Source organism: Lycium barbarum, chromosome 6 (genome assembly GCF_019175385.1).
Source record: "Lycium barbarum isolate Lr01 chromosome 6, ASM1917538v2, whole genome shotgun sequence".
NCBI lineage: Eukaryota > Viridiplantae > Streptophyta > Magnoliopsida > Solanales > Solanaceae > Lycium > Lycium barbarum.
In genome coordinates, this window is record NC_083342.1 from 32,511,314 (window position 1) to 32,523,306 (window position 11,993).

The following is an 11,993-nucleotide window of genomic DNA, read 5'->3' on the forward strand; positions in this document are numbered from 1 at the left end:
AATATAGTCTTCTTGTATTTATGGAAGATAATGTTGTTAGTGTGTGAATTGTTAGTGTGGTTCATGAATTTGAAAGAAGGAAATGTGTTGTTATCGTTCTTGTTGCATTTGGGAGGTTTCGGGTGGAATGGCATATTTGTTAGATTATTTTGAATATTGTTTGAATGGTTTTGGATTAGTATTTGAATATGCAAGCAATTATGAATTGAATGTAAATGAAACGTCATCGAAGTTGTAGAAAGAAGTTGCTAACGTTAGTATGCATTTTGAATTGATTGTTGATATTGTTCGAATGACTGTTGATATTGTTGTTGATAATTTGGCCGAGTTAAATTCTCGGATTTGTTGATTGATGATATGGCCGAGTTGGATTCTCGGGGATGGTGTATTTACAGGGGAAATGCTACCGAAATTTCTGTAGACAAAGTGTTAGTTTAGGATGAGATTCTTGGATACCTATAGCTAATGTTTGTTATTCACTAACATTGTTATAGATTTTGGAAAGGCCAAGACTTAAGTTGGATTAGCTAAGGAAGCGGGCAAGGTATGTAAGGCTTACCCTTTCTTTCTTTTGGCATGATCCTTATGAAACGAGCAGATAACGTATATGTATAGTTTCAAAGAAATCTCTATTCTTAGGGCCACTAGGATGGTTAATATTCTTGACTTCTATAAGCTATTTCGTATGGTTTTGATGCGTATCTATGATGTTCGAAGGTCTACTTGATATGTTTCCGAATGGCATTCGAGAGATAAATGATATGACTAATGTTTTGATTTTCAAACGATAGTACGTTTGATTATTCCTTTGAGTCTTTGATATATTTTGATACGTACATATGGTTCCAAAAGCTCTATCTGTTTTGATCCATAACGATATTCGAAAGGTACCTAACATGATTGTTGCTTTGATTTTCCAAAAAAATGGCTTCTGAAACGCTCGTAGAAGGTTCTGTACTTCAAACGCTCATAACTTTCTTATACTAAGTCGGATTGACCCGAAACTTGTTTCTGAGCCTTCTAGTGTCGAGTTATGTACGTACCCATCGAGTCTTAAAAATTTGTTCTATGTGCATATGTATATGAAGCGACGCCTTCTGAGATTCATGATCTTATTCTATGTTCTCTTAACGCTGTTATTCGTTGCTAGTCTCATCTTATAATAATTGCTCCTTCAAGGTGAGACAAAGTCATGATGATTATTCCATAATATAATCGGAGGTTACCGACCTTACGTCACTCCGATGGAGTTATAGCTTTTGATTGGGCTCTTATGCATGCTTAAGTTGTGATGATTACACCGCGCCTATACGGCCGGGCAGCACCGCTAAGGCGGGCAGCTTATGGATGATTACACCGCGCCTATACGGCTGGGAAGCACCGCTAAGGCGGGCGGCTTATGGATAATAACACCGTGTCTATATGGCACGAGCAGCACCACTAGTGGGCGGCGTGGGATGATTACCCCGGACGCGGGCTAATGATGTTATTCGATTCAGACCGTTATTTATGAATATGTGATATGTGAAACAGTAAGAATGAGCATGCATGACTCCGCCTTAAGGGGCAAGTAGATACAGTCATTCTCTATTCCTATGGTTTTTATACTTCTTTATATGTTATCATAAATGCCTTACATACTCGGTACATTACTCGTACTGACGCCCCTTCTTGTGGACGATGTGTTCATGCCCGCAGGTAAGCAGGTAGACGCGTTCGATCCCTAGGAGCTTCTCCAGCGGTGCATTGAGAGCGCTCCAGTTGTTCCGGAGCTTCAGTTTATTGGTACTACTTTTGTGTATATATTTGGGCACGGTAGAACCCAACCCTCCTTGTGAATATATATATCTTGTTTAGAGGCTCGTAGACAGATATGTACAGTCAGATGTTTAACAACCTTGTTTGTCCTTGTCGCTGTATAATATGTTAGTAAAGCTTATTGACACTAGTTACGAGTATGCTATTAATGATGGTGTTGAGTAAAGCCATGACAGTATCGTTCATACGGCCCACTCAGTAGTAAGAGTAAGATGCGAAATAAGAGGTGCTCGGTATAGTAGTATCGGGTCCCCGCGCGGCCCCTAGTTGGGTCGTGACAACAACCTCCTAGTGGCCTCCCCAGGTAAGTTTTCTCTCTCCTAGGGTGTGTGACAGCCCTATACCCCCCTCCACCCCCACTCCTCTTCTTCTCCTATCTTCCTTCTCTTCTATTCTCTTCTCTCCTCTCCTTCTCTCTGGTCCGACAGATTCGAGCTTCCCGCCGTAAACAGTGATTCCTACATGAACAGTGTTTCCTACGTGAACAATGATTCCGGCGTGAGCAGGTTCAGTCTAACTGGAGTTGGTACCGCCGGTTTTTATTTTTTATTTTTTATTTTTTAATTCTCTGTCTTTTATCCTTGCAGCTAATTGGCATTCTTGCATTACTTGTTTCGTTCTTGTCATAGTAGTTACACTTTCATCTAGATTATTGCTAACCTGTGTTTTAGTATTGATTCCTGCCTGGTCGAGTAGTTTATATTTGCTTTACTGGCTTTGGTAGACGATGGTGGACTAGGGTCATGCTCTCGGACGGGGGTGAGGGTTAGAGGGGGTAGGTGGGTTAAGGGAGTCTCTAGTCTGTAATTAGGGTCTTAGAATATTGGGACTCTAACAGGGAAGTCCATAGAACTAGTTAAGATTCTTAAGAAGAGGAGGATTAATATAGCTTGTGTCCAGGAGACTAAATGGGTAGGATCCAGGGCTAAAGATGTGGATGAGTATAAGTTATGGTTCTCAGGTAGGTCGAGGGATAGGAATGGGGTAGGCATTTTAGTAGATAATGACTTACGAGAGCAGGTGGTAGGGGTTAAGAGGGTCAGTGATAGGTTGATGACGATTAAGCTGGTCATTGGAGGGTTTATTTTGCACATTATTAGTGCTTACGCGCCACAAGCGGGCTTGGGCGAGGAGGAGAAAAGCCGTTTTTGGGAGGATTTGGACGAGATTATGGGAGGTATACCGTCCACTGAGAAGCTATTCATCGGAGGAGATTTCAATGGGCACATTGGAATTTCAGGGGGATATGACGATGTGCATGAAGGTTGTGGTTTCGGGGACAGGAACGGAGGAGGAGTTGCACTGTTGGATTTTGTAAAAGCCTTTAGGCTGGTGGTAGCCAATTCGAGTTTCCCGAAGAAGGAGGAGAAATTGGTAACCTTTCATAGTTCGGTGGCTAAGACGCAGATAGACTTTTTACTCCTTAGGAAGGACGATAAAGGTCTTTGTAAAGACTGCAAGGTGATTCCGAGTGAGAATCTAAAGACCCAGCATAAGCTCTTGGTGATGGATTTGGAAATCAAGATGAGGAAGAGAAAGAGGGTCGTGGACGACAGGACTGGGATCAAATGGGGGAGTTTGACCATGACGGGTGCCCTGGAGATGGGGGAGAAGTTGAGAGCTATGGGAGCCTGGGAGAGTAGTGGGGAGGCGACCAACATGTGGGATAGGACGGCCAGTTACATTAGGGAAGTAGATAGAGAGGTGTTGGGGGTCTCAAAGGGTAGCCGTGGTCGGCACCGAGGGGACTGGTGGTGGAATGGAGGAGTTCAAGAGAAGGTGGAAGCAAAAAAGGTGGCGTATGCGAAGTTGGTAGACATCAAGGATGATAAGGAGAGGCGAACAAATAGGGAATTGTACAAGATGGCGAGGAAGGAGGCAAAGTTAGCGGTTACGGCGGCAAAGACAACAGCTTTTGAACGCCTGTATGCAGAACTAGAGGAAAAAGGCGGGGATAAGAAGTTGTACAGACTAGCCAAGGCGAGGGAGAGCAAGGCGCGTGACTTGGATCAGGTGAAGTGCATCAAGGACAAGGATGGCAGGGTACTAGTGGAGGACGCTCTCATTAGACAGAGATGGCAGTCATAATTCCACAAACTCTTGAACGACGAAGGGGACAGAGATATTGTGTTGGGAGATTTGGAGTCCTCCGAGTGGTGTCGTGATTTTGGATATTGTAGGAGTATAAACGTTGAGGAAGTTAAAGGTGTTGTTCGTAGGATGAGTAGGGGAAGAGCGACCGGGCCCGATGAGATTCCTGGGGAATTTTGGAAGACTGCAGGCAGGGCAGGTTTAGAGTGGTTGACTCGACTCTTTAATGTCATCTTTAAGATGGCTAAGATGCCCGAAGAATGGCGATACAGTACAATGATTCCATTGTACAAGAACAAGGGCGACATTCAAAGTTGCAACAACTACAGAGGGATAAAGCTGCTAAGCCACACTATGAAAGTGTGGGAAAGGGTGGTGGAGATGAGGGTGAGGAGAGGCATGTCTATCTCAGAGAATCAGTTCGGATTCATGTCGGGGTGCTCAACTACAGAAGCTATTCATCTTGTACGGAGACTGGTGGAGCAATATAGGGAGAGGAAGAGGGACTTGCACATGGTATTCATAGACCTAGAAAAGCATACGACAAAGTGCCGAGAGAGGTTCTATGGAGATGCTTGGAGGCTAGAGGTGTACCTGTGGCGTACATTAGGGCGATCAAGGACATGTATGAAGGGGACAAGACCAGGGTAAAGACTATGAGAGGAGACTCAGAGCACATCCCAGTGGTGATGGGGTTGCACCAGGGATCAGCTCTTAGCCCATTTTTATTCTCCTTGGTGATCGATGGATTGACGCGGCAAATTCAGGGTGAGGTGCCATGGTGTATGTTATTTGCGGATGACATAAACCTGATTGACGAGTCTCGAAGCGGGGTTAACACTATGCTGGAGGTTTGGAGACAAACTCTAGAGTCTAAATGGTTCAAGTTGAGTAGGACCAAGACAGAGTACTTGGAGTGCAAGTTCAGTGATATAGTGCATGAGGCTGATGTGGAAGTGAAGCTTGCCACCCAAGTCATACCGAAGAAAGATAGTTTCAAGTATTTTGGGTCAATTATACAAGGAAATGGGGAGATTGATGATGACGTCACACACTATATTGGTGCAGGGTGGATGAAATGGAGGCTTGCCTCCGGAGTGTTGTGTGACAAGAAGGTGCCACTGAAACATAAAGGCAAGTTCTAAAAAGTGGTGGTTAGACCAACTATGTTGTATGGGGCGGAGTGTTGGCCAGTCAAGAAATCTCATGTTCAGAAGATGAAAGTGGCGGAAATGAGAATGCTGCGATGGATGTGTGGGCACACTAGGAGCGATAGGATTAGGAATGAAGTCATCCGAGACAAGGTTTGAATAGCCTCAGTGGAAGACAAGATGCGGGAAGTGAGGCTAAGATGGTTTGGGCATGTGATGCGGAGAGATACAAATGCCCCAGTGCGGAGGTACGAGAGGTTGGCCAGTGACGGCTTCAGAAGAGGTAGAGGTAGGCCGAAGAAGTATTAGAGGGAAGTGATTAGTTAGGACATGGCGAATTTCCTGCTTGCCGAGGACATGACCTTAGATAAGAGGGTATGGAGGACTCATATTAGGTTAGAAGGCTAGTAGGTAGTCGCGTTTATCCTTTCTTACGAGTAGTTATGTTGCTGTATAGTTTTTAGTCTCTTGATTTCTGCGAGTATCTGTTGGTTTATAATGGCTTATTTACTTTCGTTGTTTTCATTTTCATAATTGCTTTGATTTGTTTGCCCGTATCGGACCTTTCTTATGCTTTTTCTTGAGCCGAGGGTCTTCCGAAAACAGCCTCCCTACCTAAGGAGGGGCTAACGTGTGCGTACACTCTACCCTCCCCAGACCCCACATTGTGGGATTCACTGGGTATGTTGTTATTTTTGTTGTTGTTGTTGTTGTTGTTGTTTATTTACGAAGATAAAGCGATGAAATGGTTATATAATAAAGTTGTGGGTTGAGAAACTGGACAAACATCGTGTGTGATGTTTTATGGAATATTTTGGTATTGATGATGATGTTGTTGATGTTGGTGCTGTTATAGTTGTTGTTTTGTTGGTATTGTGATTTCGGGCTAGGCATATAAACAGGGGAAGTGCTGCCCGAATTTCGGCAGATTATAAATGGATTTATTTGAAGGACTAAGACAAGCGTATAACGATGAGTCTAAAGATTGTGTAAATCCTCTTAAATGTAGACTTGCGAGCTTGGACAAATAAGCGTAGCTAACAGGAGGTGGACAGCTATGTCAAGGCTAAACCTTTCTTTCTAAAGGCATGATTCCTTGTCGTAAACCTTTGTACTATATCCATGATATCGTTGCTTGCAGAAATGCTAGAAGCCTATGAATCTCATGATTCTTATGATATTATTGAGCTTATTCATGACCTTTGGAATTATTCATTGTGATTGATCTCACCTTTTGATACTTGTTCCTTCAAGGTGAGATATAGCGATGACGGTAGTTCCAATAATCCAACGAGTTTAGAAAGGTGTCTTAAGGAAAGTTTTGTGGGACATGAATAGTGTCACGACCCGACTAGGGGCCGCGACGGGTACCCGGGGTTGACCACCGAGCACCCCTTACTTCCTCACTTGTCATAATCATTTTACATTTCTTTATCATTCAGTAGAGCATAATCATAAAATGACCATTTTCCATATATAAAAATATGATTGATTTATATATACATAGGCCTCTGTAGGCTAACAAAATAATATGTACAAATATGCCGTAGTAATTTAGTGAGACCATCTAACCCACAGTGCGTATCTACGAGCCTCTACTGAAACACCGTACATATAGACGGAACAAGACTTCGTCGTGCCCAAAATGCATATATGTACCGAAAGAATTGGCATAAGCACCTCCGGACGATGGAGTGCTCTCAATCAGCTGGCAGCTACTAGGAATCTTGGTCAAGCTCACCTCCCTGTCTACCTGTGGGCATGAACACAACATCCAAAGAAAACGAACGTCAGTACGAACGTTGTACTAAGTATGTAAGGTAGGAATGAAATGAGCAAGCGTACTAGAAGGATCATAAGTCATGAGAGAAGGACATAACGTGCATGAGTGTCATAAGCAACATACTTTTTACAAATATCATATCGTACATTATCATAGTATATGTGTTATCATATCTAATATATCTTCTCATACATCATCACATACAGTATCACATCGTAATACACATCGTTACCCGCGTCCGGGTAACCCTTAAATGCCGCCCACTAGTGGTGATCATGTCCGGTCCTCTAGGCTCGGTGTAAACATAGCAGCCCGCATTAGCGGTGACATGTCCGGCCAACTAGGCGCGGTGGAATCATATGCAGCCCGTCTTACCGGTGACATGCCCGGCCAACTAGGCGCGGTGAAATCCTATGCAACCCGCCTTAGCGATGACATGCCCGGCCAACTTGGCGTGGTGAAATCATATCATCACACAACTCACATTTCACATTGTTAATACACCTCTCATAACATAACATCATCCTATCAGTTCTTAGCATTATATACGTAACATAGTTACATTATCAGCTGGCATCATTAATTATCTTATTTACATGTCATACATTAGCATTAACAGTATACTCTAGATTTTAAGAATGATCACACTATATCGGGGTGACGTAAGGTCGTAAACCCCCGATCGTATTATGAACATCCGTGAATATCGTGCCTTGCCTTGAAGGGAATAGAACGTAAGGCGAGTGTTAACAAGAACAACGTCATCACCTTCGCTTCCTTACCCTTATGTGATACGTTATATCGGAAGACTCATAAGCTTCCTCTTATAAAAGGATTAGGGAAGGTTTAAGGATTCATGCCTTTTGAAAGAAGAGATGAGCCTCACATACCTTGTCGTTTAGCTTTGTTATCGGTCGCTTGCCTTCCTTCGATGTCACGTCGTTACCTTCACGAGAGGATCGCATTAAAATTAGTTAATCGGCTATAAGAATACATCGTTAATTCTAGAGAGAATTAGCAGCATTACCTTTGTTTCTACGACTTTTCCCACATTCTATTTCAGCTCCCAAACATTCATAACAACACGCACAATATCATATCAGCTATCGTCATTTGTACACATTGAGCAAAATCCACCATTTCTCCCACATTTATGATTAAGGCTCGTTATCGCATTTATTTTTTGCATATCTAGTACTTGTCCCAGGGTCTAAACGTCTTTTATAACATATCCATAACCACAACCTATTCATACTCATGATTCCCTCTAGCTACCATTCAATTACAATACTACTCATTCATTTATAATTCACTTCCTATATTTTCTTACAATCCAAGCACCTTAGTCCTTTAATACTCTAAACAACCTAATATAGCCATAAAACTTACCTTGGATGATGATAGAACAAGTCTAGAGTGGAATTCCTTCTTCTTCACCAAAACCTTGTTTCTTCCTTTTTGGGATTTCTTAGTTGGATGACTTTTAGTTGAGGTTCATGGACTTGGATTCATGAATTTGATGTTTTTGATCTTGGTCCCCTATGATTTCTCTTGTGGATGGATGTGGGAGAATATTCTAGGGTGTTCTTGGATGGAAGAGAGGGGAAATGAAGTGGAGGAAATGAAAAGAAAATGATCCCTTATGTAATTTAAAAAGCTGGCCGTGGAACATTATACGGACCAACATACGGTCCGTATAATTTATACTGACCGTATGTTGGACCGTACATTTGGTCCAGAATGTAATCTTCATCTTGGCCAATTATACGATCCAACATACTGCCACTATAATTTATACGGACCGTATGTTTGGCCGTATAATGCCAACTGAAGCGACTTCCGTTCTCGTCAACTCGTTTGATCTCCGATGCTTATGGAACCTTCTTAACACTTGTTTAGCACTTCAATACAAATCTAAGGGACGTTATTACGTGTCTCTAAGACATCATTTTTCCCTCATTGACTCGTTGCTTGTAATTCTTATCTGATATGCAACATACGACTCACTTTCGTTAATAACTTCCTTTCCTCATCTCGGATGGTTTTGAATTCTCTGTTAGGGTCATCAATTACTATTTCGCACTTCTCAAAACATCGCGTTCACTGTGGCATTCGCTCTCCTATTCGCTGTACATGTACGGGGAATTTTCGAAGGTGTAACATTCTCCCCCCTTTTTGGAACATTTGTTCTCGAATGTTAAAACACTCGGGAATTCTAGAAAAATTTCGCCAGAGTTTCCCCTGTAATAGGGCACTACCAACCTGTCACAACAGCCCACAATATCATTGCCTCACAGGGCTACAGCATAGCATCAACATATCTATGGCCACACACGACCAAAAACATAAAAAGTAAGCATACATACCTTATGATCTCGGCGTGTCATCATTGACTTCTTCTGAAGATTGGAATAGATGCGGATATTTAGCTTTCATGTTCTCCTCCGCTTCCCAAGTCATTTCTTCCTTGTTATTGTTTCGCCATAAGACCTTCACTGAAGCCACTTCTTTATTCCGGAGCCTTCGCACTTGTCTGTCTAGAATAGCAACATACACTTCTTCATATGCTAATTTTTCTGTTACTTGGACATCATCAACCGGAACTATTCTTGTTGGATCTCCAATGCACTTGCGGAGCATCGAAACATGGAAAACTGGGTGCACGGACTCAAGCTCTGAAGGCAAGTCCAATTCATAGGCTACACGACCCACCTTACGGACAATTCTATAGGGTCCAATATATCTTGGGCTCAGTTTCCCCTTTTTACCGAATCTCATTACCCCTTTCATTGGCGACACCTTAAAAAATACCCAATCGTTGACTTGAAATTCCAGGTCCCGTCGGCGGTTGTCCGCATAAGCCTTTTGGTGACTTTGAGCTGTCAACAATCGGTCTTGGATCATTTTGACTTTCTCCACCGCTTGTTGAATCAATTCGGGGCCTATTAGTTGTTCCTCTCCTACTTCAAACCAGCCAATTGGGGATCTACATTTCCTTCTATATAGAGCTTCGTATGGAGCCATTTGAATACTGGAGTGATAGCTGTTATTATAGGCAAACTCGATCAAGGGTAAGTGATCTTCCCAACTACCACCAAAATCTAATATGCATGCCCTTAACATATCCTCAAAAGTCTGAATAGTTCGCTCGTCCTGCCCATCGGTCTGCGGGTGAAATGCCGTACTAAACTTCACTTGGGTACCTAAACCCTCTTGAAAAGACTTCCAGAACTTAGCTGTGAACTATGCCCCTCTGTCTGTAATAATGGATATCGGGATACCATGGAGTCGCACAATCTCTTTCAGGTACAATTTAGCGTAGTCTTCAACCGAATACGTGGTTCTGACTGGAAGAAAATGAGCTGCTTTCGTCAACCTATCCACAATCACCCATATAGAATCATGTTTGACTCGGGAGCGGGGTAATCCTACAACAAAATCCATGTTGACCACTTCCCACTTCCATATAGGAATTTCCATCTCTTGCAATAAGCCTCCTGGCTTCTGATGTTCAATCTTCACTTGTTGGCAATTCGGACATTGAGCCGCAAACTCTGCTATATTTTTCTTCATGCCATCCCACCAATATAACATTCTGAGATCATGATACATCTTTGTTGCACCCGGGTGAATAGAATACCGAGAATAGTGTGCTTCCTCCATAATCCGTTGATGCAATTCTGCCACATTCGGAACACATAGTCTGCCTCGATATCTAAGGACCCCATCTGTGGAAGCTTCAAATGGAGACTTCTCTTTTTCACGAGACACTTCTCTGTAATGACACATTTGTGGATCTTCATATTGGCGTTCTTTTATTTCAATATTCAAAGGCGAGGTTATAGGATTATTAACACTGATTCCTGCGCTTCCCGAATCAATCACCTGCACTCCAAGATTAGCTAACTGGTAAAGCTCATGAACTATTTCCTTCTTCTCTGGAGGGACTTCACTTAAACTGCCCATTGATCGGCGGCTAAGCGCGTCGGCTACTACATTAGCTGTCACGACCCAACCCCGTAGGCCATGACTAGTGCCCGAGCTGGACACTCGTATACACCTGTTAAGCACAATCATCTACAGCTAGCATAACAAGGATTTATATATAAAGGTAAGACGTTGCCTTAACGCTGTCGCATATATGCATATCATAGCCACCTATCTCCTGAGGAGTTACAACTTTCATATCAAATATATATATATATATATATATATATATATATATATATATATATATATATATACATATATATACATATATATATATATGTCTACGCAAGCCGACAAGGCTGCCACTACGCACAACATCCCAAAACATATGTATAGATACGCAAGCCTATAAGGCTGCCACTACGAATGGGTAAGCCCCAAAAACATCAGTCATGTCTACATAGCAAACATCAACTATATACAGACCCACACATTTATCCACAGACCTCTAAGAGTAAGGACAGTATCATCTGACGGGACAGGGCCCCACCGTACCCTGAACAAACACATACATATATAACAAAAGCGATCTATACCACAAGCTAAGCTAGGCTCCGGGACAAAGGAGCACTCCAAAGTGGCTGAATAGATATCCTAGGCTGGCGGATCTCCGAAACGAGAGTCTGTACCTGCGGTCATGAAACGCAGCCCCCCGAAGAAAGGGGGTCAGTACGGAATATGTACTGAGCATGTAAAGCATTAAATATAGTAAACAGGATCATATCTGAAATGAGGAGTGTAGGACTCAGTGCAACAACCAGAAAACCATAAGACTTACCTTTGAACATAAATCATATGTGTCAACATCATATTCATACCATTATAGGATTTAATAGCATAACTAGAAAATCATACTGTACATAAGCATATATATATATATATAACGTGTCCCGGCCCTCTAGTGAGGGGCTCGGCAAATAAAATCATCATATACATGTACATATAACGTGTCCCGGCCCTCTAGTGAGGGACTCGGTGAATAAATGATCATATGCCATCCTGGCCGCCATCCCCATATCATCATGTCATCATATCATCATATACATATATATATAACGTGTCCCGGCCCTCTAGTGAGGGACTCGGTGAATAATGCAGTAAGTATATGCACGAAAACATGTCCTGGCCCGGGACTCAGTGAAGGATATAATGGTAAGCAC

At 42.5% G+C, this 11,993-nt stretch overlaps 1 protein-coding gene across 1 annotated transcript; it reads left to right on the forward strand.

The window, feature by feature from the left end:
- Positions 1-2,871: 2,871 nt before the first annotated feature.
- On the forward strand, positions 2,872-6,398 carry LOC132643985 (uncharacterized). Its single transcript, XM_060360515.1, has 2 exons — positions 2,872-3,192; positions 6,315-6,398. Exons 1-2 carry the CDS (start codon positions 2,872-2,874, stop codon positions 6,396-6,398), a joined length of 405 nt encoding a protein of 134 aa, XP_060216498.1.
- The last annotated feature ends 5,595 nt before the right edge of the window (positions 6,399-11,993 follow it).

What these genes read in the sequence shown, in the direction of transcription:
- LOC132643985 (XM_060360515.1), top strand. Translation starts at nt 2,872, where the DNA reads ATGACGATTAAGCTGGTCATTGGAGGGTTTATTTTGCACATTATTAGT. An exon ending in CGAAGAAGGAGGAGAAATTG is followed by an intron (nt 3,193 to 6,314) that starts GTAACCTTTCAT and finishes TGTTCCTTCAAG; the next exon opens with GTGAGATATAGCGATGACGG.